Source organism: Coturnix japonica, chromosome 17 (assembly GCF_001577835.2).
Source record: "Coturnix japonica isolate 7356 chromosome 17, Coturnix japonica 2.1, whole genome shotgun sequence".
NCBI lineage: Eukaryota > Metazoa > Chordata > Aves > Galliformes > Phasianidae > Coturnix > Coturnix japonica.
The window spans coordinates 7,256,831-7,281,436 of NC_029532.1; the positions used below are offsets into that span (position 1 = coordinate 7,256,831).

The 24,606-nt window shown below is 43.4% G+C and overlaps 3 protein-coding genes and 1 non-coding gene across 6 annotated transcripts in view; all 4 read right to left on the reverse strand.

Moving 5' to 3' along the window:
* Window positions 1-13,475, reverse strand: part of RC3H2 (ring finger and CCCH-type domains 2) — a 28,577-nt gene extending 15,102 nt beyond the window's left edge. For 2 of the 3 annotated variants that reach the window (XM_015879213.2, XM_015879216.2), the window contains exons 1-9: window positions 13,348-13,473; window positions 5,732-6,028; window positions 4,236-4,353; window positions 3,569-3,802; window positions 2,808-2,983; window positions 1,587-1,787; window positions 1,076-1,208; window positions 704-822; window positions 236-348 (exon numbers count right to left, since the gene is read on the reverse strand). In XM_015879213.2, the coding sequence (XP_015734699.1) occupies window positions 236-348; window positions 704-822; window positions 1,076-1,208; window positions 1,587-1,787; window positions 2,808-2,983; window positions 3,569-3,802; window positions 4,236-4,353; window positions 5,732-5,962 (1,325 nt within the window). In that variant the 5' untranslated portion in view covers window positions 5,963-6,028; window positions 13,348-13,473. Of the gene's footprint in view, window positions 1-235; window positions 349-703; window positions 823-1,075; window positions 1,209-1,586; window positions 1,788-2,807; window positions 2,984-3,568; window positions 3,803-4,235; window positions 4,354-5,731; window positions 6,029-13,347 lie in introns of all 3 variants that reach the window. The other variant, XM_015879215.2, reaches the window with a different exon arrangement.
* Window positions 1,297-1,404, reverse strand: LOC116654193. The gene has a single exon (XR_004309177.1). It is a non-coding gene; the product is annotated as a small nucleolar RNA SNORD90 (small nucleolar RNA).
* Window positions 13,476-14,366: 891 nt separating the features above from the next.
* ZBTB6 (zinc finger and BTB domain containing 6) lies at window positions 14,367-16,916 on the reverse strand. The gene has a single exon (XM_015879210.1). It carries the CDS (start codon window positions 16,757-16,759, stop codon window positions 15,476-15,478), a length of 1,284 nt encoding a protein of 427 aa, XP_015734696.1. The 5' UTR covers window positions 16,760-16,916; the 3' UTR covers window positions 14,367-15,475.
* Window positions 16,917-17,752: 836 nt separating this feature from the next.
* ZBTB26 (zinc finger and BTB domain containing 26) lies at window positions 17,753-24,605 on the reverse strand. The gene is made up of 3 exons (XM_015879207.2): window positions 24,516-24,605; window positions 24,212-24,271; window positions 17,753-22,416 (listed from the first exon to the last, which is right to left on the reverse strand). Exons 1-3 carry the CDS (start codon window positions 24,575-24,577, stop codon window positions 21,090-21,092), a joined length of 1,449 nt encoding a protein of 482 aa, XP_015734693.1. The 5' UTR covers window positions 24,578-24,605; the 3' UTR covers window positions 17,753-21,089.
* Window position 24,606: the final 1 nt, after the last annotated feature.

Below are 24,606 nucleotides of genomic sequence, written 5' to 3' on the forward strand. Positions count from 1 at the left end.
CTAGAATCTGTTTCAGAAAAGAAAACTTTATTCCATATAGGTAAAAAAAAACAAACAAAAAACCAGAATTGGAATTAGTTGGTAGATGTTTCTTTACTGAACCTTCAACTTCACATTGGAGTTGTAATTTCAAGAGATTAATTAATTGTTCAGAATGAATAAAAACACCTCAGAAAATATTTTCAGAGTTCTAAGGTAACTGCTCGGATTTAAACTGAAAATCTCTAATACTCACTTTTCAAGCTCTTCCTGAGAATGAGCAAACGTACAGTTGGTTCCTCTTGGACATCCACCTTGCTGTCGAAGGTCTCGGCACATACTTGTTTTGTATTTGCTATTTGGTTGTGGCTTAAAAAACACAAATAAAATATATTCCATTTACAAACAAAAACACAAAAATAGGCTTAAAATAAGCACGCAAACATATTCAAGATATTTTTAACTGTCTTTCATCAGAAAGCTAAGGAATTGCTTGTTGGTGAGGTAGACACTACACACTCATGGATCTCAGTGTATGTAGCTCTGCTGTATTCCATATTTGAAAATGTTGTTTACAAAACTAGAATGCAGCAGATAACAGTATTATTGATTACTCCACAGAAAAGACCATCAATATTTCAGTAATTAATAACAGGAAATCTTAAGAGTTGCATATTGCAATGTGTACATTAAGACATATGACACAATGAAGAAATATAGTAACCTGTGGAGTTTCATGGCCTTTTCTACTGTAATTCTGAATGAAATCCACCAGCCCATGTACCACCGTCTTTACAGCCACCATTGCATTTTCCAGCTGCTCCCATGTTGGAGATGCTGCATCTAAAAAAAAATCATTAAAAGCAGGTTTGTCATAAGTAATTTCCAAGGAATCATAAATAAGAGAACTTTTTCCAAAACATCGAGGACAAGGGTACAGCTCAGAAAATCCTGAAGATGATTTTGTGATAGCACTACTTTAACTGGAATTTTGAAATCAGTAATGACAATTATCATCTTATACAATTTACTTCACTTTGATATTAATGATGTGATTTTAAAAAAATAAAACAAAACAACAACTTTGCTTGCTTACCTGGATTTGGGTCAATGTTTGCCAGAAGCTCTAAATGAGGTCTCAGCCTGTTTAAGTTTGCAGGATCACCTGTGCGCTGCAAGACGATCGTCAGTTCTTGCACGCTCTTTGCAAAAGACTCTGGAGATTGGAGCTGAAAGTAAAGTGAGCATTAGTGCACTTCATACAACTGTGAAGTATCAATTTTAAGAAGATTTCCGTTGCATTATCTCCCACTTGCAACATATAGTGTCTTCAGATGGCATACAGCAAGTATCAGTGGAGAGAAATTGTTTCTCAGCTCAGAATCTGCCCTATGAAGCTTCATCATAAGACACGAGACACAAGCTACTGAAAAACAATATGCCTTCACATGAAGAATATACTACAGCAGGGAAAAGCTTTCATTCTGGTTTTACTTAATATTTGATAAAACTAAAGACAAAAAGATAACTGAAGAAATTACTGGACTTTTATTATACCACTGAAGAGTCAAATACCAAAAGGTACTAAAACCTGCCCTTTGACGAACCTTGTCAATAATGGATTGCATGTGAGATTTATGTGCCAGGTCACCATAAAGAAGGGAAGACCACTGTTCTGGTGATATTCGAAGTCCTGCTTCCATGGCAATGTGAACAATTTGGGCATCATGTTCTCTCCGCAAAGCCTCGTAACTCCGAAACTCTTCTTTAAGTTGCATCAGAGAAGAATCTTCATCCCTTTTAGTGACCTAATGAACAATGATGCATAAACACACTTTTAACAAGAAACCTCCAATCTGCCAGGAAAAAAAAGCTACATAGAATAAAATGCAAATGCATATTTCTTCTTGATATTTAACAGATTATTTACTTTCTTCGCTTCCCCTCCTCCCCCCCCCCCCATTTACTCATCCACTTTAATGAGCAGCACGCAGAACAGCCAGCTCTTCAAGTTTTAGCAGGATCACTAGTGCTAAATTGTGATATCAACTCCACTACTCACAACCAAGCAATCAGATTTGCTTAAGTCACAAAGCATACAAAGCAGTTATCTGATACAGTCAGATATTCAGCAGTTCTTCCAGTAGCTTTTGCTGCCCAATGCTAGAAGATTAAAGAAAAGAGGAAGCCTCTCAAGTTGACTGAAGTGATACAAAGGTAGAAAACTTGGCCTCTCTGGTAAATATTCTCCACTATAAATGTTAAGTGAACTCTTATTTAAGACATTTGCCATAAAAGAGTACAAGAAGTCTCATCGTTTTTGTTTTATGACATCATGATATATTAGATATTACGGTCACCACAGAAGCACCCAGGATTACAGTATTCCAGAAATCGTCTCCAGAATTGGACTTCAAGCTTTGAGAGCATCCAGGCCAGTCTGACACATCTGGCCAGACCTACTCTTATGAATCCACATAAGATCAAACATGATTATGACAAATCATTTTATTTCTTCCTGTAGCAGGTGAGGAGTGTCTGTAGAGTTAAATTTCATGCCTCTCTCAGGAGAGAGAAATTTCCAGCTGATAGACAACAATTAGTAATGAGAAGTAATTACAAAGGTGATTTCAATCAACACATGACCACTCGTTCCTTTTACAGGGATCTTTAAATATTAGATAACTTCATGTCAGTTTTTCACTGTACATTTGAATGTACTGAAACAGAATTTATATAACATTTTACATATAAAAGATTAATTCTAAGAAGGGTTCCTTGGAATTGCACTTGTTCACAGTAACAAACTTCAAATTCTGATATTGTACCTTAAAGCATGATGCTCTATACAGTAGCTGCACAACATGACCAATGCTTGTTTTAGAGGCCTGAGGAAATCTTGGTTCTAGCCTTTGCACCACAAAAAGTACCAGAACTTTTCTTGAGAGTGCGGAGCCATCTTCCAGTGCCAGTAATACAAGTTTCAGTGCCTCCTCTTGCATAGCTTTAGCACACAAAAATAAGAAAGGAATAGAAATATGTTGCTAGAAAACATGGCTATCATGTATTAACACCATATGCAGAAATGTATGAATCATCCTGAACACAATTCCTTATTTTTACTTCACTAACCAAAAATAAAACAAAACTTTGTAAACATATTTTAAGAAATTTGCTACTTCAGAAGTATCTAAAATTAGTTCATCGATTGTATTTACAGCTTAAGTATAAACAAGATAAATTTGCATTTTAGCATCAAAATCTGATCCAAGGCAGCAGTTCCACTGCATAGCAGGCTGTGAAGAAAGCTGATTTATCCATGTTTCTTTGCCAGCAGTTCTGAATCAATTCTTCATAATTTCCATCGACCATCAATGAAGACAAAACAAAAAACAACAAACCCCAACCTTTTAAGAAAGGAGATTTTACTACCATGTAGTCTTTTTTCTCCTCCCTCTCTTTCTCATTTAAAGTTGAAAAACAGACGCCATGGCACTTTCAACTGCACAGAAAAAGCTTCCAAGATTTTTTTTTTAATGTGTTAAGATACATTTATATTTACATGTTGCAGATTCTGCAGGTACCGTACCTGGTCCTAGAAACTGACATCCTCGTGCCCTGACAGCAGCCCAAAGATTGGCAGAAAGCTGCTGAGGATTTTGGTGCTGCAAGATCAATTCTGTAACGGTTCTCTCGCCCAGTGATCGAGCTGCTCTCATAGCTCTAACTCGACCCTCTTCCTCTACCAGCTGACAATTCACCAGTGTCACAAGCTTCCTTTGCATTGGACGGCTCAGTGCACTCTGATTCAAGCTAGCAACACCTTCAAAAAAAGAGAGAAAAGAAAAAACTATTGCTTTTAATTGGACAAATTAATCTAGGTAGAGAAAACAAAAATGTACAACAGTACGTCTCTAGGACTTGAATTCTAATCACAGGTATCATCATTTCTCTTGGGCAATTCTGGGTAACTCATTAGCAAAAATAATCTTAATTAGTCTTAAACTGACATCAAACTCATCCTTTGAGGAAAGATCAGTTTTAGAAAGAAGTTAGTCCCATGGAAATATCAAATATTAAAAAAGTATTTGTAAACTTGAAATCAAGAATCAATTGTCACAAGTGTGAATAAGACACGGGAGAAAATGTTATTACAAAAACAAGGGAATTAGCGCACTGATGTCTAAAAACCACAGTGCTGTTAAAAGTACACCAAAACTGCTGTACCAAAGTTCCACTGTTCGGTGGAAACTTACCTTTTCCTCCACTTAATGGCTTTAAATAGAGCGCCAAATCCTCAACACATTTCTTTGCTACTTCATAATGTTTGTTCTCTCCTACATTACTCAACTTTACTGTCTGATGATCAGGTACCTAAAAAATGCAAAGAAAAGGTGAAAAAAATTATATGTACCCATCTGACCTACATGATAAGCCTATGATGGCACCAACATCACTACCATAATTACTTAATACTGCAGATGTGCAATGCTTCTTAGGGAAGATAAAGACAGGACCCATCTAAGTTGTGTGGAATGTAATAAGGAGTAACAGAAAAGACTAAAGACAAGTACCACAAATGAAAGATTATTTCTGTTAGTACCCAACACGTTAAGAACAAAAGTAGGATTAAAAAAAACCAAACAAACAATAACCAAGACCTGATGGAGAATGTAGTTAAAAGATAGTTGAAGAACACAAGATTTGTAAGGATGATCACTTACATTACTATAGAGAAACAAGTGAGGTTGCCTTACAACTGGCAAGAACATAACATGAAAAAGTCAAAAACAAAGTTAAATAATTTAAACGCTTAAAACAGGCACAAAGGCACACAACTTTGAAGCCTTCAAAGAAAAGAACTATCAAACTTAACTTGATACAAGAACTCAAAGTGGAGTAACAAGGTCAGACTATGAAAATAGAAGGAACATTAGTCACAATACAGTCAATTGATTGAAAGACACCGATAGAAGTTTAGAGCCCAGGAAAACAAATATTAGATCAAGGCAGACATGGGGGAAAAAAAAAAAAAAGAAAAAGGATGAATTTGAGAAAAAACACTAACAGACAGTATTATTATCAATAGCTTCAGCTAAGCATGCGATAAAATGTTAAAAAGAAAAGTAAATGTATCATCAGTGCATCACCCAGGTGTTGTAGACAGAGTATTATGAAAAATCATATGAATCAGCATAAGGAGAACAGACTTATTTAGTCTCCATACAGTGTAGTACTGATTATATAATCACTGTTTTGCCACTGCTATGAGACTAAACAAGGAACATTCCTGGCCTGATTAGCCAGTATCTGAAAACACAACTGAAAAGCTATCATACATATTTTTAAAAAACTAGACATGTTTCTAAAACTCAGCTAAACAGCTCCTCTGAACACATGGCATGCACAAGTGAGACTCCTTGCAAGGAAGTATACAATACATAAGTGCAATCAGCAGGTCTGTTCTTCCACTGACTACTGTCACAGGTATTGTCTAGTTTCTAGCAAGCATTTTTCTCCAGTCCCATTTCAGGAGTCTTTTCACACCAGTATTTTCACTTTTTGGGATATGAAAGGACCTGAAAATGGTGTGGTTCCTTTCATAGTGTTTGTGGACTTTAAAACACTACAAACTCAAAGCCTTGCCATTTCATAGAAAAAATGGGGGGAAAAATATCAGCACAAGTATTGTAACTGGCATGTAAATGTTAATAACATGAGATGGCAAAACAAAGAGCAGTTTAAATCATACCTGGGCTCCAACTAACTGGAGGAGTGCAAAGTTTACAGGAAGCACATCGATGTCTGTATTGATGGCAGTCTGGTCGAAAGGACATGCCTTGCGATGAAGCTTGTTCAGGCAGGTCTTACAGACAGTGTGAGAGCAACCTAAGCTGATGGGTTTGTGCACATTCTCATCAAACTCGTTGTAGCAGATTGGGCAGGACAGAAATTCTGTCCACTGAGCTGCCTGCACAGGCATTGTGGAAGCTGGACAGTTGCTTTGCAGGCTAGAAGACCATTATTTCACTGTGCTACGTTTTGGCAGCTGTAAGTAAATAACAGATTATTTAAAACGTGCTTTCTGGTAATTTAGAATTAATTTGAATTTTAAAAAATACCATTTAAATGTTTTACAGACTAACATTGAATGCTTTCACCAATGTACTCAAAACCACGACTTTTTGATAGTTTAATAACTGTACAAAAAGGCTAATGAGCTAAATTACTGTAGGCTACAATAAGTTGAACATATTCACAATAAATAGCATTAAAGTCGTTCTTGCAGGATTAAATACAAGTTTAGTGTAGGAAAAGGAAGACATTTACTGGCACAGAAAGAGCGTAAGCATCCAATCTCATCTAAACTCAACCTTTCAGAGCTCTAAGACTACACTCAGGTTATAGAATAGGCCTGTGGGGATGGCACAAAATGTTACCTGCGTTCACTTCATTTGAAGTGAAGTACAGCAATGCTTTCCTTCTGAAGTTTTTATTCAGGTTTCATTAAACCATTTTCCATTGAGAATCACAACACGATACTAATAATGAGAGATGAGCACTATTTTAAGGACACGGCATAGCAGGCATGGTGGTGATGCAGTTGGATGAGATGATCTTATTGGTCTTATCCAACCGTAATAATCCTGTGACTCTCTTAGAATCACAGAACTCCCTCTCCCTCCCTGAGCAGGGCAGGACACTCAAGAAGGGCAGAGATTGCTCTGCCCAGTATTGCTTTTCACATCTCTATCTAACACAAGAACTTCAGCAAACATCTGATGTACTGAAAATCACAGATAACACTTGAGGATAAAGCAAGCAGTAACTTCAGTCGGTTTGTTACTATTTTCTCTTGAAAATTCTCTGTTCAGATGTAAAATGCATCTTTTACATCTACCTATTAAAACAAACAACTGTTCTAAAATACGATGCATTTTACATAACTTAAGTTCTATGAGAAAGATAACATGCCTGGGAAGTTCACTGAAACCATTTACATCAAAACTCGGGGAAGACTCATACCCACATTCAGCTGAGAGCAGAACAGCCCCACCCTGCACTGCAATGTGCAGCACTGTTGACTTTCTATGCAACCTGGAGACCTGTTAGTTCACTTCAAGGCTCTGAACGAGCCTATCCCAGCAGCTTGTTAGAATGCAAATATTTAGATATTTAACTGACACATTTCTGTGTGTATATATGTATTTATTATTATTATTTTTCCAATCATGGAAAAAAAGAAAAGGTAATTGTTTTGAGAAAGCTGTGCTCACTCTCCTGCATTTAAATTCAGTAACTCTTCACTATGATCCCTCTGTTGGCTGTGCTAACATGTAATTAATGCTAAAGTATCAGATCATTGAAATAATTACATCCACATATCAAGTCTATTTGGTGCTCTAGTATTTTATGTTAATTACAGCCATCTGTTTAGAAACTCTATTTAACACGATGAACATTCAGTGCCCTTTAAATAACAGGACACTTGTACAACATGTCCCCATCTCAATACACTTCTCAATATTTTGCAGAAATCCCACCTCCCCCAAAACAAATTCCCATAGTAAACATAAAACAAAACAAACTGGAAGTTGAACCTGCCCCTTAAGAACGAAGCTGCTGAGGCAGTGCTTCCAACATTGGCCAAAACATTCACATGTACTGGACAACAGATTTTCATCCAGCTCATCTGAAAGCACAGTCAAAGCTCTTGCAGTGATGAAAAAACATTCTCTTTAATCTGCTATTGCTAGATTCATCTTTTAACCACTGAAATCCCAAAGCAAAACAAGTAATTGCAAAAACAAATGAGCCAATGTACCCAAAAAGGCATTTCATTCCTCTATGAGGAATCCCATCACATCCTTCAGCACACTTGCTACAACCTCCCTGCACAAACAGCAGCACAAGGGCTGGGCAGAACTGTGACATAAAGCCTTGCAGGAAACACTGTCAGCGTTCCTGGAACACCAAGGTACAGCCATCAGCACTGTGCTGACCCCAGACCCAAACCCAGGGCTTTACATCCCTTTTTGTACAGCATGGGCTGCCCAAGGAAGCGCTGCCATCGTGACTCACAAAGGGAAAGATGCAAGGGAAGGCTGCTACAGGCACAGCCCACTGCCAGCATGGTGCTGGTCACCAGCAGCCTCTGAGCAAACCACTGATTAACCAGCTCAAACGCAAGAATACCAACTCAGACTGTACAGTACCCACGTTCAGTAACCACAGATACTACAGACACACGCAACAAACACCACCTCTCTACAGGCTTCTAAAACAGTTGTTTCCCTGACCAGCACAGAAAGGAAACAAAACAGAAGAGCTCATCACTGATTTGTACAGATCTCTGCGCATTTATTCATCAGAAATAGATTCTTCTCAGCATGTGCTGACTTCCAGATTTCTTGTCAGGAACAAGTCTAATGAAGTTGGCACACAGCTGAGGAGAGCTCTCAGCTCAAAGCTTTGGGCAGCCACAAGAGGAAGCCACCACACCTGCACCCGGCACTGCTGTGCCTTAAGAAAGCACCACACCTCCTCCTCCCCATCACACTGACTCCTACAGAAGGCAGAAGCCAAATGTTTAACAAACTCCTGTTGTCTGTCAGGAGCAGTGAATTTCAGGGACTCCTGAGGAACAAATTGCTCCAGTGCTTTGAACTGAACAGAGACAAGAAAGAAAACAAAGTAAAGAAAACCAAGAAGCCACTGGGGTTTTGTTTTTAAATGGAAAATGTGCTTTAATGCTGTCATTATCCTTTGTCTACCTGTTCTGTCTGTTAAATATGCCATATCTACACATAACGCCAGGCTGCTTTTCCTTGCCAAAGCAGAAGCATCCCACATACTGGAAACAGGTCAAACATACAAGAGTTTGGTGAGACACAGCAAATTTTACACATACTTATATATTTTAGTAAAATGTGTTTACGCGTCATTGCTACAATACATTTTAGAGTATTACTATTAAAAGCAGCATTTCAGATGACAAACTAAAGAACACCCGCCTAGCCTCAAAGTTACATAATATATCAGAGTTGAGTCATTTTGTTCGCAATACAGTAACATTTTCCCACTGCAGAAATGGTTGCAAGGGAGTTTAGTGCCAGTGATCAGCCACTGACTTCCCTGTTATTATTTCAGACCAGGACATTTGATGGAACTCAAAGCAGTGACAAGAGGGTGGGTGCAAAGCCCCAGGGGCTTCATTGAGCAGCTGTACCACTTTCAGATGATGGAAGCTGTAAGATCTGGATGTTCTTATTTTACATTAACTTTTAACTACCCAAACCTACAACATGGCGTACAACTAATCCAAGTCATGGCACTTCTATTACTGTCTTCCTCTCCCATGGGAATTTTGGAACCTCCAGATCATTTTCTAGTAAACAGGACAGAAATGCTTTTTATCTGAAATACAGACACATTTCATTCATGTTTGTATTTGAAAAAAGGTCCAAATTTGCAGGTTAACTGGGCCATGCTCGGCAGTTACCTGTTTGCTCTGCCTGCCCTCCCAGCCTGCCAACCTGAAGGCAGCCAGAACTGAACTGAAAGGAGAGGCTCTGGAGTGCTGCAAAGAATGCTGAGTCCCGCACTGTCTGGAAGAGTTAACTGGAAACAATGCTGACAGTGCTTCATTCTCAAATCCATTCATATCCAGAGCTCAGGCCTAACAGCTGGAGCAGACATTTACTGCTCCACATCAGAAGCACAAGAACACGACACAAAAGTAGAGAAAGGGATGTTCTTCCCTTAGTGGCTGGTGTTGCCTTACATCCTAATTCACCAACTACATTTCCCACCCACACAGAGATACAAACTTAATTCATTTTTAATACTTCATATCCATATTTCCACCTTCCAAAAAAGCTGTCAAACACACAGGTACAGGTGGGGGCAATTTCAGTCTCTCCAGTTGAAACCGTTCCTCGCACAAAAGCACTAAATATCTCTCAGAGATGACTTCAGCCTCACATTCACCTGTCCAAGTAGATGACTTGGATTTTCCCTCATTTGCAATGATCATTTGTGCATTTTTACTAACCAGCTGTTGGATCAAATCAAGGTACAATTCTTCGAGGAAGGGAGAAAAAATTCAGCACCTCTCCCCAGCTACGTGCCCCAATTACCACAGTGAGAACGTGTGTCATTCTACAACAACTCTTTTCTTTGAATTGAAAGAAGTTCAACATGAGGTTGAAGAGCATTTCCCCATCAGAGCTGCACACCACTGGACATAGGTCATTATCAAGACATGGGATGTGCAAGTATCAGCCCCTGCCAAAGAAAGCAAGGGCTGAAGGCTTGAACTGTGCTCCCCCAGCAAGAGAAGAGCAGCAGCAGACGTACATATGAACAGAAGCAGCAGCCTGGTGGTTCCATGCCAGGCCTGCTCTGCTAAGGCCTCCTCGCCATCTCCCTTGTGAGGCTGATGCAAAGGACAGGCTTGCTAACAGATCATGTGTGAGAGTGAAAAATGGAGCAACTCTGATAGGGCTCAAAGGCTCCTCTACAAATGAGGACTTAAAAATAAAACAAAAGTATGGCAACTTGTTATGTAGAGCTTCCACAAAACCAAGGCAGTACAGTCCACTTTGGACTGAATCCGCAAACCTTAAAAAAAAAAAATCAATTTAATGATTAAATTAAAGAGTCCTTGATATTGACACGCTCTTGATGCTGACTGCAGAGATCGTGTCTTGTCTGCTTTTTTAAACAACCTCCGTTATAATGTGTCATTTATGCAGATTAGATCGTTGCTTGCTTTGCAAAGACCTAACTTTTCCAAGCCTTCCTTCTCAAGTTATGCAGTTCTGAAAGCATCCTGACCGGCTCATGTCACCAAATTGCAAGTATTAACGTATTCTCTGCAACAGCTACAATCCTTTATTCATTTCTCTTCAGTAGCCATCATTTACAAAACTAGCTTCATTAAAGTCTTAGAAATCATAACAGCTTTGCATCATTCAGCAATGATGACTTGAAATTAAAATAAATCCTCGCTACAGAGCAGACTTGATTATTTCTACAGTCCACAATATCTGTCACATATGAACCTCCTTACATCACACATCAAGTTCTATAGTAAGGAGAGCCTTTAGCGACCATCAGAAGTGATATTCCAATCCTTTTTTTTTTTTTTCCACTGAACATTGATGCAACTGGGAATATCTGCAGCCTACTTTAAATTCCAGAAAAGTTATCAACGAGAGAAAAACTCAGTGATATATTAGAATGTGTAATTCTATCCAGACTATGTTTTGCCAAAACACCCACTGGATGCTTTACAGGAGAAGACAGCAATCTTCTTCAGGAATTAAAACCTTACATCTCCTCTCCCTCCTTAAACTGCCTGTGAGCAGCAGCACAACGCACTGACAAATGATGGTTCACTGTTCACTTGGTGACAGCCAAAGTTCACTCACTTAAGGTACCACCCCCTCAAGTCAACACCAGGCAGTATATCCTCAACATTTAACACTCGCCCTTTCCTCTTTGAGACCAGCCAGCTCAAATCCAATCACCAGATTTTTAATGTTTCCCTTATACTTATGTAACACCACTGTGGGGTTTTTGGTGATTTATAGGTGTCAATGAGAAGTTTCCCCTTGCCACAGTCTGACAGGAGTTCAGCTCCTGTATCAGTACTGACTTTTCAGAGCTAACTGAAGGGCAAATAAATGAATTTTTTTTCTCTACCAAAGTCAGTTGAACTTAAGACTGCCTTAAGAGAAAGGGAACTTGTTTCTAGACAGATCCATGCTGACACAATTACTTCAACAAGAGATGAAGAACTACCTGCTCTTCAGGAACATTTCCAGGCAATGTGGACTCTCAGATGTGTGGATTAGTTCCCATATCTTTCAGATAGCGGAGCTGCTTTCATTTTGTAAGCACAAAACACAATGTGCACCTCAGAGAAAATACACTGCCAGCTGTGCCCTCCAGACACCAACCAACAAAACCTCAGCTAAAAAAGAGCAGCATTCAAAATAAAGACTTGGAGATATTTGAAGAACTAAAAGTCAAACTGTTGGAATTTGGTATTTTTTATGAGAAATGACCACAACCTCCAACAAGGCAGTAAGACAAGTCAGTAAGAAACGTCCTCTTGAGGAAAGTTTTGTCCATATGCAGAAAGAAGGAAAAGTTCACTAAAAAGGCAGTCCTTGGGAAAGCATTTCATTGCGATAAATAAGAATTTGGTGCCTCATGGAACAAAACCTCTGTTAATAAAGCAAGATGCAATGACTAGAATTCCCAAATGTTTAACGTGGACTGAAGGTCAAAAGGAGTATTTGGATTCAGCAGATGCAAACTGTACGTCCTCACTGGAATGATAAACCTTTTTTTGTCACAGCTACAAACGTACATCCCTGTAATCTGAAAGGCTGCTTTTCGTTTTCCTTTCAGCACTGTGGAGAAGCTGTAATGGGCACAAGAGAACCTCCAAACGGGCAGCTACAGGAACTGCTGTTACCACCAACTCCTTCAACAAAAGTTCTAAGTTCACATTTAAAGGTGGAAAGAAACAGCCCTATACCTGAGTACGTTCTGGGTGGCAGTCTCAGCTCGACACTATTTCATCCCCTCACGGGTCCAGGCTGCTCTGCTCCAAACCCTGCCTGCACAGCGATGCTTACAGCTCCCCGACCACACTCACACTCACTCCGCTTTCTGCTGACATCCACGCTTAACTTAAAGCCCTCGGCGCACCCCAAGCATCAGCAGAACGAAGGCACGCTCTTCCTGCTCGGCTTTTTTCATGCGTTCAGGCCGTGATGCGCGGGGTGAAGCGCTGGGCCCTGTTTTCCACCATGACTCCTCTCCACCATTACCCTGGAGCGCAGCTCCGCGATGGAAGCACCGGGAGCGCTGCGCCGTACCGGAGGCCCCCAGGGAACGGGCTACGAGCACCGGGGGCTGCAACACTGACGGGGGAGGGAGAAACCGGGATTCCCCCCGCCGCGGCCGGGAGATAAGGGAGATAAGGGAGCAGCGCAGGGAGCAGCCAGGGCGGCTCCGTCCCCGCCCCGCCCCGCCCGGCAGCTGACAGCGGCCCGGCCCCGCCGCGCACCTGCGCCCGGCCCCAGCCGTCATTTCGAAGCCGCCACCAAATGGCTGCCCGGCGGCCTAGCGACGGGGGACGGCCCCTCTCATCGGTGCGGCGGCGGGCGGGGCGCCCAGAGGCCGCGCTCGGCCGGCCGGGCCCGGCTTCACTCCCCAACCGGAATCCGCAGCGCCGGGACCCCGCGGGGCGCCGGGGTGTGTGTGGGGGGGGAGCGAGCGAGCGGGCGGGGCCCCGCCGGGTCACCGCGTCCCCCTTCGGCGGCCGCCCCCGCCCAGCCCCGCTCCTACCTGCGAGGCGCGGGCGGCGGGGCCGGGAGCAGGCGGCGGCCCCGGCGTCTCACACGCCATGGGGCGGGCAGCGCGGCGCGGCCCGGCGGAGCCTGCGGGGGCCTCGGCGGCGCCTCCTCATCGCGCTGACAGCCGGGAGCGAAGCCCCGCCCCCTCTCGCGAGAGCCGCCCGCCGCCGCGCGAGAACACAACGGCCGCGCCGCGCCCGCCGGACACGTGACCGCCGCGGGGAGGGACGGAGAGAGAGAGGGAGGGAGGGGAGGCGCGAGGCATTGTGGGAGCCGGCCTCACACCGCCCGGCCAAGGGGCACCACCGAGACGGCGGCCTAGAGCGGCTCTCGCACCTGATAGCGCCTCCCCGCGGCCTGGCGGCCCGCCCCGCCTGCTGCCATCAGCCGGTGTTCCCTCACTAGGTGTTAGTTGTCCCTATCTTAAAATGAAATTCATCATATATCATATACATAAATTGTCCCTTTTGACTACATGATTCTTTAGGAAGGCATACGCATACAGCTTAACGTGAAAAGGCACCTGCAAATATCACCACAATCCAGCTCATGCACACTTCATGTACTGAATGAAATCACATGAAAAACTTAAAAAATACCCAACAAAATAAGTATTTTTAAAAAGCTTCTCAGTTTAAGTTTGCAGTATGTGAAGATAGTGCTCAAGCTGCCATACCTGATCATTTCCATTGCAGGTAGTAACAGGCAGCTGCACTGCATGCACTGTACGTGCCCAGCCCCTCCTGTAACTGATAAACAAAACCCCGAATAATGACCAGTTACAATCACTGAGAATGAGATTAAATTAAACCTGTTTACTGTCATTACAAGTCGTTGTCTTCTACGCCAGCCAGGTTACGGAGCACAAATGTGGCACTTCTGGACTCAGCAAGGGTTTTACAACAGAACTTGTCAGCCTCGAAGTAAAGTGTATCCACACGTGATACAGGTGAGATTAAGAACTACTGCTTCCTGCTAAGTGGAGAATCTAATGTAAGTACAATTAACTCATAATAACAACTGAATCACTTCTTTATTCATATCACATTAAGAGCAAGAAACATATACCAGTCAAAAACAAGTACAGGATAAAGATTCTGCATTACAGGGGTTCACTGCTTGCGATGAAACTGAAATGACTTTGGATAAAGTACAAACACAGCTATCCAAACACACAGTTACTGTTTTACAGAATCACAGAATGAGGAGTGTAAGATCTCTAAGTTGTTCTTTTTAAGATATAATGGATTGCTTTTCAAAATGGACATAGCAAGTGTTATTATATAATAGCATACAGTTTAAGTTTTCACATTAGTATACGTATCTAAGATTTATAAGAAAACAAAGACGAATCTTACAGCTCAGCAAATGAACCTAAGTTAATCAGAGGAATGAAACAGGCACTAAACACTGGTATGACAGAAGAAACAATATGGAGAGAGATCTAGAAAAATTCAGATCTCATTAATAAAACTGAATGTAAGTGCTTCCAACGAGAGCACCAGTTAAACAAAGAAACAAAAACCCAAAGACCTGCAGGGCAATACTTTTTTGTTCTCTTTTACCAATTCCCTATTTGCAAAAGGCAATTTGAGTATGAGTGCATGCCTTTCTTCTGTTGAAATATCCAGCAAAGTTCAGGTAAGGAAGGAGATGATTCCACCATAATTATGCATGAATACGGTGGGCGTGACTGACTTCTGAGTGTATATAAACATCTCTTTTCCTTAGCCATCATAGATCAGGAGTGTCATGGCTCAGGCTTCAGCTTATTGCAATGTCAGTAGAAGTTTGAAAATTGGCAATGTCTGCCCTTGAAACAAAGGAGTGCAACACATAGTTAACAGACAGTAATTAGAACATTTCAGGGATGTTAGAAGACAGGCATGAGACTGTTTCCTGTATTTTGCCATTTACTTTCAACTAGAAATAGAAAGTCTTTTTGAGGACTTACAGCAACAGCAGCCCTCAAACAACAGGTGTGATGGCTGCTCTCAGGACCTGTCTGATCACCACACACATATTTTTCCTGTTCTCCATTACATGGGAATCTGTTGAACATGTAGAATTTCACCAGCTAGAAGCTTTTTGTGGAGCCAGGCTCCACACCCACTCACCCATCAATCACAGTCTATTTCAACCTTTGCAATAGTATTCAGGTTTGGCTTTTCGCTGCTGCTCCTTCCATGCACAGACGTGAGGTGCTTTTTAAAAGCAGATTTGTGTTTGAAGTCCATGTCACAGCAATGACACTTGTAGGGCCTGTCACCGCTGTGTATGTTCAGGTGATCCTGTAGAGTACTTTTGGCAGTGAACGTCTTCAAGCACACCATGCACTGGAAGGGCCGGATACCCATATGGCCCCGGATGTGTCTGTTGAGATTCTTTTTTTGTGTGAACGTTTTACCGCACTGCAAACACAAGAAAAGCTTGTGCATTTTGAGATGTCTGAGATAGTTCTCAAGGTGCAGAAATCCTCTGGGACACTTTGGACATTGGTTCCGCAACAAATTCTCACAATCATCCAGATTTTGCAACCCATTCATCTGAGTTGAAGTCCGCTCTGGATTGTCAGCGACAAAAGCCTGAGCGTGACTTCCTGACATCTCTGTATGTCTGCTTTCAACTGTAGAATTGATCAAGGAGTGCTGCGTTTCTGGGAAATACAGGTTTGTTTCAGAGGAGGTGCAAGGCTGAGGAAAACGATCGTTTTCCACATTAGGAACACTCATAGAATCCACCCTGAGGATACGTATTTCATCATCCTTATATCCTATTTCAACCGCTGATATCTCTGGGCTCCCCGCATCCTTTCTTTCTGCGACCAAACTCTGTGCTGCAGGCTGCAGGTTATCCCCCTGCTCCTGCTTAACGGAGAATTCTGAATTCGCTGGGCTATCTTCATAAATCTCAATTATTTCACAGTCTTTATCTGAAACGTCGTCCTTGCTCCGCAGTTGGGTGTCAGAGGAATGGCACTGCTCTGCAGCCTGGCTGCTGTTCTCCATGGAAGCGTCGATTTCCAGGTATTTTGACAGCGCCTCGCTGCACTTCTCCACGATGTGGACCATCTGGAGGTAGCTGGCGGCTGTCAGGTACTTCAGCAGCTCCTTCCTCTTCACCTCCAGCGCACCCGTGTAGCAGGAGAGCAGCAGCTTCCTGCCCACCTCGGCGCTCTGCAGGATGGTGATCCGCACCTGCCTGGACTGGTTGAGCAGGAACTGATCCCTCATGAACGTGGAGCAGGCGGCAAAGATCACCTTGTGCCCGTGGAACTCGGTGTCGTTGATGTAAATGGAGACGTCGCAGAAGAGGTTCTGCTCCCGCAGGAGGTTCATCTTCTGCAGCACCGCATCTCCCTGCTGCTCGAACTGGAAGTGCAGCACCTCCGAGTCCGCGGCCATGGCTCCGGGCCTGCGGGCCGCCCTGCGGCCGAGCTCTCTTCGCCGGTGCCCGCCGACCGCAGGCAGCGCCGCCGGCAGCTCAGGGCAGGGCAGGACCTCGCTGTGCCGCTCGTCCCTCCGCCCACCCCTCCGTCCCCGGCCGCTCCCGGTGCCCGCTCCGCCACCGGTACCTCAGCGCCCAGCCACCCGGACACGCTCCCGGTACAGCCCCGCCCCTTCCGGCAGCGCCCCCCGCCCTGCGCCGGTGTGAAATGAGAGGCGGTGCAGAGTTAGCAGCACGTTTATTACAAGAGTTGGCACTGCTACAGCGGCACGGCGCCACCCGCCCGGGAGAGGTAGCAACGCAGCGGCCCCGCCGCCCCGTAAGGCGCTCGGGAGGGCGGCGGGCCCCGGGGCGGCCGAGAGGAACAGGCAGCGCCGGCTCCTGCCGCCGGGCCCGGCCCCCCCAGCCTGCTTTGGTAACGCTCGGGATGAGCCTCCCGCCCAGTCTCTGGAGAGGTAGCTGATGCTCGGTCCGTCGGCTGTAGGCCCACGGGAAAGCGCTCATTCAGTGAGTGACGAGAGCCGGCAGTTCACCTCCTCAAAACCACGGTCTAATGCAAGCTCCCAGTCCTTTCCGCAGTCTCTGCTGGTGTCGCGCTCTGATTCTCCCTCGCCTTTATTCCTCCCAGCTGCTCCAGAACCACAACCAGCCTCACGGAAGCATTAAGTTCCTTCGAGAGGAGTTCAGCGGCAACTATCGGTTTTGCCAAAAAGCCAGGCGAGAAAGGCTGACACTTCAATCATATCAGTTATGGAGTTGCAAAACAGGCCCTCTGAACGAAAAAGTAAGGAAAGACTCATCCCTGATCTCTGCAGAGGGCTGTGCAGCTGCACCACGTTCTGCAGGAAGACATGCTACACGAGCTAACACCACTCAGCGAGGTGGTGAGCCCCAACCTCGTAAATCTAAGAGTTCTAAGAATTCTATATCAAATAAATAAAATGCCAACATAAAAATCCTAATATATTCAAGAAGTTATTAAAATATTTTTGTAGTAGACCAGTTATTTTTTAGGATATGCAGGGCGTTGTACAGCACATTAAGTTGTGAGACTATCCACTTACCAGCAAATAGTATTCTACACATTAACACACAGATTATGATAACTGCCATAGTCCTTATCTGAATATGCAGCATCAGCAGCAACAACCACTGGATCTAGTCTTCCACTAACTGGAACAATGCAATGAAGACAACATTTTACATACATGGACAATTAAGTTTATCTTACTCTAAGATCAAGCTGCCTCTGTATATTGTTTATAGTAATTCTCACTCCATTTTAATCTAATCCAGGGAAGAGGCAGTACCCAAGTTTTGCTTTCCCAATACCTCTTTTGTACTCCTTTCTGTTCCATATAGGGGCAAATCTTACATGAAATCTACCAGAGCACTTCACATTGTGCTCATCAGCACGTTGCCCTCTTAGATCTCCACTGCTTCTGGATTTACACAGCTGTTTCCTGAATAAACCTTTTGGTCTGTATCCCTTTGCCAGGCCAAAAGCACAAACATTTGTAAGTCACCTTTCATCCAACAGATGTTTCATTTTCATTGAAGAAGCAGTCTTCTGCATTTCCGCTTTTTCCTATATTTTTTCTGCCATGATCTCACCAAATGGTCACGAGCAGCCTTTTAAAGAAGTAGCCAGCAGTCTCAGCCTTCTCAGAAGTTATCAGCACAGTGCAGGGTGGACAGAAAACCCATGTATCTTGACCAATCATTTTTTAGTTTCTTATGATAACCTCTCATCTCTTCATTTCAGCTTCAGGTCACAATGGCTACTTCAACAAGCTGTGTCCTCCTTGCAATAACATTAAAGCATTGAAATTCCGTGAAGAAACTTCTCAGACAGACCTCTTAATAACATCAACTTTCTTGGTATTTGTACAGTTTTATTCCTCTCTCTGGCAGAAGACCATTTTCTGTATTACGTCCATATTTGTATATTGTTAGATTTTCCACTAATCCTTTAGAGCACGCTGACCTGGCTCTGCAAAGTTCTTATTCTCCACGTCTATCTTCTTTTTGACACCAGAGCTATAACTTACTTCCATGTAATGAATAACATTATAAAAACTTTTTAACAATGCAGAAGATTCTGCCCAAAGTCAGAATGTAAGTGTCAGATGCAACTGTCACAATCTGTTTTAGCTCAAAGTTATTCTGAAAGCGGGTTACTTCAGAGGAAAAAGTTTTTCTTCCTATGCCTACCAATTTTCTGCCCCAAGAACCTGAAGTTTTTTGTTTTTTTTGAAGTTCCAAAAATTACATTTTTGGCCTAAATATATTTGCTACAACTTGAAAGATATAATGCCCCAGCTCCATTTCCACTGCTTATTACTTCATAGCTGTCCATGTAATAATAGTTAATGTAACAGTCAAGTACAGTAGATCAAAAACTCAATTGCAAAAACGGATTCACAGAATCACCTTGCTTTTCTACTCGAAGGTACGTGGACTTCTGAAAATGGTCTGCAAGATTAACACACTCTTACCATTCATCAGTGTCAAGTCTGCATAAGGAAATCCTGGTTTCTACGTACACATATCTGAAGACCGAGACCAACTTTTCATAATTACGTACAAAACTTTTTTTTGCTCTAACACACCTTTGGTCATACCTGTTGAGCATTTATAACCATACAATAGCAGCCACCCCCCATCCCTATCCCCTCATTCAAACACACATACAATACTACTTTTAGGTAGGAAGCATAATCTCAGCCTCACGGCAAACCTTGAGGAAAAAAGCTGCATTGGAAGAAATGCTTATTCCAAACATAAACAGCAGTTCTCTAACAAGGATCAGCCACTTGATTATTAGTCTGTGCTACACTTCAATATAAGAATGCTGTTCTACTGGGAATGGTGTTTAGCAGATGAGAAATTTGTTTCTTTCAGCCTGATTGGGATGTGGGTAATTCCATGGCACTTCTGTGAAGTAATATAGTATAATCCCAAAATCCCAACTAATATGCCATTCCCACAACATCTGATGTTTAAGGCGGTATACATGAGGTATTGCTGAGTACAGTCAATAGCTGATACACAAAGCTATGGAAATTATGCTACCTATACCTCATCTTAGGCTCTGTGAAATGCTGATGGGCATGAATTATGTAGGTCACTTTAAAGAAAAGTGTCCTTTCAGTATCCAAGAAATCAAAAACCTTCATGTTGTTAATGTTCTTACCTACCTATAGTAGGTACTTTTTTCATATTAACTGACATGTGGCTCTTATTAGTTATCAAGGAGACATATACAAGAGTTAAGGGTGTGGGGGGGGAAAGCACAGAGTTACTATACATTGCAGCTTTTAAAACATTCTTTTCACAGTGTCAAAAATAAGTGTTTTTCCACTCCAGCTCTGCTCCAAAACCAATTAGGAAAGTAGCAACTGTTGTGGTTATTTGAAACAAAATTTATGGAAGATAGATGACAGCTTCTAGTTTTGAAGTGCTTACCTTGAATCAGTACATACAATGGTAAGTGCCCTTTAATACTTCTGTGTATGACAGCTTATGAAACAGGTCATACCTGGCACTCTGGGTGCCGAGCTCACACATTCCAGAGCTGCAACCTACTCTCTTTCCTACTACTCTTTTTAACAGTTCTATGCAATGATCAACTAACCCTGCCAAATCGTTCAGGGCTTCACCTTTTCATAATGCATGCCAACATTAAAAACCCTGAGAGCTTTTAAGGTAGTGTTAATTGGCAGCAGAAATGTCTTGAAATAGTTGAGAAAGGGAAAAAAAATGACACAAATATACTTCATTTCAACTGTAGGGGTCTAGGGGTAAAGTCAGACAAAAATAATATTAAGAGGTAAGTTTAAAACAAATTAGCACTATATGGAGTGCTTTCAGTGATCCAGTGCTTTATAAAATAAGAATTGGGTTATCTCACACATTTGTCCTCTTTGATCTTTCCTCCATCTGCCCAGACACAGAGAAGCCTCTAACTGTACAGCAGATGGTTTACTTGCAGCACACAGCAACAGTCTTTCAAAGGGTGTTAGTCTTGAGTCTCCTAATCAGAGAGAAATGAAACAATTAACCCCTTAATCCACAGTAGAGACACAGACAGAAACCTGAAGGAAGATTGTTATTTCACAGAAAATATCAAGTAAGACTAAGAATGATGGCTGAAGACCTGCCAGGTTTTGCAATCCAACCCTCCATCAGAAGCCTTTCAGAGCATACCACTAGTTTAGGTAAGAGCCCAAGCCAACTGCTTGCTCCTGTCAGTCACGATCCCTACAAAGGGCTGTTTTTAATTGCTTAATTGACGCAGGTACTATCATTTCTTAAACTGAGCACAGCCTGAGGCAGCTTCCCTGCATCCAGTACCTGGCTTCCATCCGCCTGCTGACAGACCTTACTGTCTGTAGCAGCGCTACATGTGAATGAATCGAAGTCCACCGTTATGTCTTGAATATTTCTTTCATTGGCATTGTCAAAGCTATTTTTACCATGTAGCTGTTTAAGATGTTTCCTCAGAACAGGCTTATGCGCAAAAACCATGTCACAGTAGTTACACTTATGGGGCTTGTCCCCACTGTGCAGGTTGAGATGGTCCTGTAAGGAACATTTCTGAGAGAAGGTTTTCCCACAGATCTTACATTGGAACGGTTTGATGCCTGCATGCACTCTCATGTGCCGGTGGAGATTGCCTTTCTGAGTGAATGTCTTGCCACACAGGAGACACATGAATAGTTTATGCATCTTTAAGTGATTAGCATAGTTTTCTAGATGCCGAAATACTCTTGTGCACTTTGGACACTGATGGTGCCACTGGAGGCCTTTGTCTATTCCACGGTTATTAGACCCAAACATATCTTTAGAGGCCAGAATGATGTTATCACTGCCAGCATATGAAAGGGCATAATTGTGGAGGTGATTTTGTTCTATTTCACTTGCTCTGTTTTCAACAGTGGAGTTGATTAGAAAGTGTTGAGGTTCAGAGGAATGCAATGCAGTTTGCTCAGAAGAAATAAACTGGTTCTGATCCTTCTTATTCCTAACTTCCGTTACCTCCCCAATGGACTCCACCTTGATAATCTGAATATCACTATCCTCCATGTCCATACTGTCTTCTGAAGGTTGAATACAAGGTGAATCTTGCGGTAGAGAGTCTTCATCTTCCCCATGTTCCTTCAGCTCAGAGGAATCACTTTGCTGTTCACACTCCTTGCTCTCCAATGGCTGCTTCGGTTTTATGAACTTCCAGAGTGCCTGCGTACATCGTTCAACAATGTGGCTCATCTGCAGAAAGCTTGCAGCAGTTAAGTAGTTTACCAGCTCCATTTCAGGAAACTCCAGCACGCCGCTGTAACACGATAAAAGCAACTGCCTCCCTACTTCCGAACTTTGCAGGATAGAGATTTTGACATCTCTAGAGTCATTTAATAAGAACTGATCTCTTAAAAAGGGAGAGCCGGCAGCAAATACAATTTTATGCCCATGAACTTCAACATCATCTATATGGACGACAACATCACAAAATTTGTTTTCTTCTCTCAGTTTGTTCATTTTCTGTAACATCGAATCGCCGTAATTGTCAAACTTGAAGTGAAGAATATCGGATCTTTCTGACATTTTGGCACACCTAAAGGAAAGCAACAAAGGACAAAAAAAAACAAGTGAGAATTTTTTGTTTAGTTTCCAGAACACAAACTAGAACAGTCCATGTTACACATTGCCCTGCAGTGCCTTCCCTTAAATAAATACAACACTGATGCAGTTTGATTGTGAACTAGAAACAATGACAGAGATTCTCTTGAAGCTGTATCCTAGAGTCACAATGTTTTCTGCATTATTTGTGGAATTTAAAGGGAAATTGTGCAAGTATTTTGGTAGTCTGTGCTCTTGTACAGTTTTGCTTCCACATTAAAATTCCTCAGTGACTTTTGTCTTTTCCAGACGCAGTGACAGCCCTTTAGCTTTTGGGTTCTTTGTTTGCTTTCATGTTAAAAGAGTTTTCATAACACATGAATGCAAGGTGAGATAGGAACCAACATCTGCCAGGAATAGAAAATTCCCTCTTGCACCTATGTCATGTTACCTTAAAGACATACAGTCCAAGAATAACAGTTACAGGTCCATGATTTGCAGAAATATTGATGTAGGACAAATTGTTTTGCTGGAAGTAGCTCTAAGTCCAATTAACCTGTCTTAGCAGAAAGGACTACACAAGTTTTCCAGTATCAGCAGCACTGGATTTCAGTGACTGTTTTGCATTGCCTCGAAGTTGCTTTGTGTGTGCGCACATGAAGAGGAGCAGGTTGTCTGTCCTGTGTTTTTATAAAAGATCTAAGAAAAAAAATCTTCCATATAACCCCACATCCTATAAATCACACTTCCCACACTCCCTGATTTGAGTATGTGGGGAATGTAGGAAGTCTTGTTTCTTGCATTCTTTGAAAGACCACTCCTCGAGGAATTTTGTTCTATTTGGAATGAAAAACGGTGGGTTTTCTACAAGACAAATATTGATGTGTTGTCTGGCAACAGTTCTCTGAAGAGTTTATAAGGCTACACTGATTCTTGATGAAACTTCATGCAATCCTGACAGAGAATTGTGACTGCAGGAAGCAAAAGAATCACAGAAGATCGACCAAATGACACAAGGTTTGGTGAGATGCAACAGCAAAACAACCCCAGACTTACACCTCACAAGTATTACCAACACCACATTAAGCTGGAAAGGAAACTTTGAAGTTTATAGATAAAAGCAGATACTGCTCTCTTGGGACATGAAATATTAGCTCAACACACACAAGAGGAAATGGAGCTGTGCCTCCTGTAAATGACTGAATGCACAAGATGATGGTTCCAAGAGGAACATTTTCAGAACTATCTGCTGACAGACTGAGTTGTTTCAATGTTCTGATACAATGTCGTGTTGAGACGTGCTCTCTTTACTACTTAAGCGCACCACACACATCTACCAGCGTGTGATGTACAGAAATCACAACAGGATTTCAATAGTTCGCTTAACTACGGACCAACGCTCAGAGAGGGCGGCAGCACCAGAAGCACAACCGACTGTGTTATGCCTACGGACCGTGCAGCCACACGTGTCCGAGTGGCCCCGAGTCCAGCGCTGCCTGACACACTTCACCTCCGGGGCAACGAGAGCCGCATCGTAAGAGAATGCGCACAGAAAACGAGCAACTGCCTTCACGCGCGTTAAGCTCCCGCTGTCGGGCTCTAAGGACGCCAAGAAGCCAAGCAACAAACGCTGCACCTTTCGCAGCCCGAGCCGGAGCTGCGCCCGAGCAGAGCGGAGCCGCTTTATCGCCTGCGGAACGGCCCCGGAACGGCCCCGGCCGCTCGTGTTGCGGTGCTGCCCGCCGCCCCCCGACCCACGCCGCCGCGCACGGAGGGAAGGGCCGCGTTACCTGGAGCGCCGGGCCGCGTCACCCCGCCGGCACCCGCTGCCGCTACCCCCGGCTACGGACCTAGAGAGGGGAGGAGAGCCGCCGTGAGCCGCCGCCCGGGGCTGGCACCGCGCCGCCCCGGCCCTGCCGTCGGCCGCGCCCCCCGGGCGGCCCCGCGCCCCACCGCGCTCTCGGCCGGGCCCGGCCGCCCTCCGGAGTCGGCCCGCGGCGGAGGCGGCGGCGGCGGGGGGGGCGGGAGCCGCTCCCCGCTCCGGGCCCCGCTCCGGGGCCGCGCCCCGCGCCCCGCGCGCCCGCCGGGACCTACGGCTGCCGCCAGCGCCCGCGACGGCGACTCGGAACCGCATTGTTCGGCCGCCGGAAGCGCATCCCGCGCCCTCCGCCCCGCACCCGGAAGC

Coding starts and splice junctions, on each gene's coding strand:
- ZBTB6 (XM_015879210.1), bottom strand. CDS start 16,759: ATGGCCGCGGACTCGGAGGTGCTGCACTTCCAGTTCGAGCAGCAGGGA.
- ZBTB26 (XM_015879207.2), bottom strand. CDS start 24,577: ATGCGCTTCCGGCGGCCGAACAATGCGGTTCCGAGTCGCCGTCGCGGG. Junction 24,272..24,515: donor CGCGGGCGCTGGCGGCAGCC/GTAGGTCCCGGC, acceptor TCCCCTCTCTAG/GTCCGTAGCCGGGGGTAGCG. Junction 22,417..24,211: donor GACGCGGCCCGGCGCTCCAG/GTAACGCGGCCC, acceptor GCTTTCCTTTAG/GTGTGCCAAAATGTCAGAAA.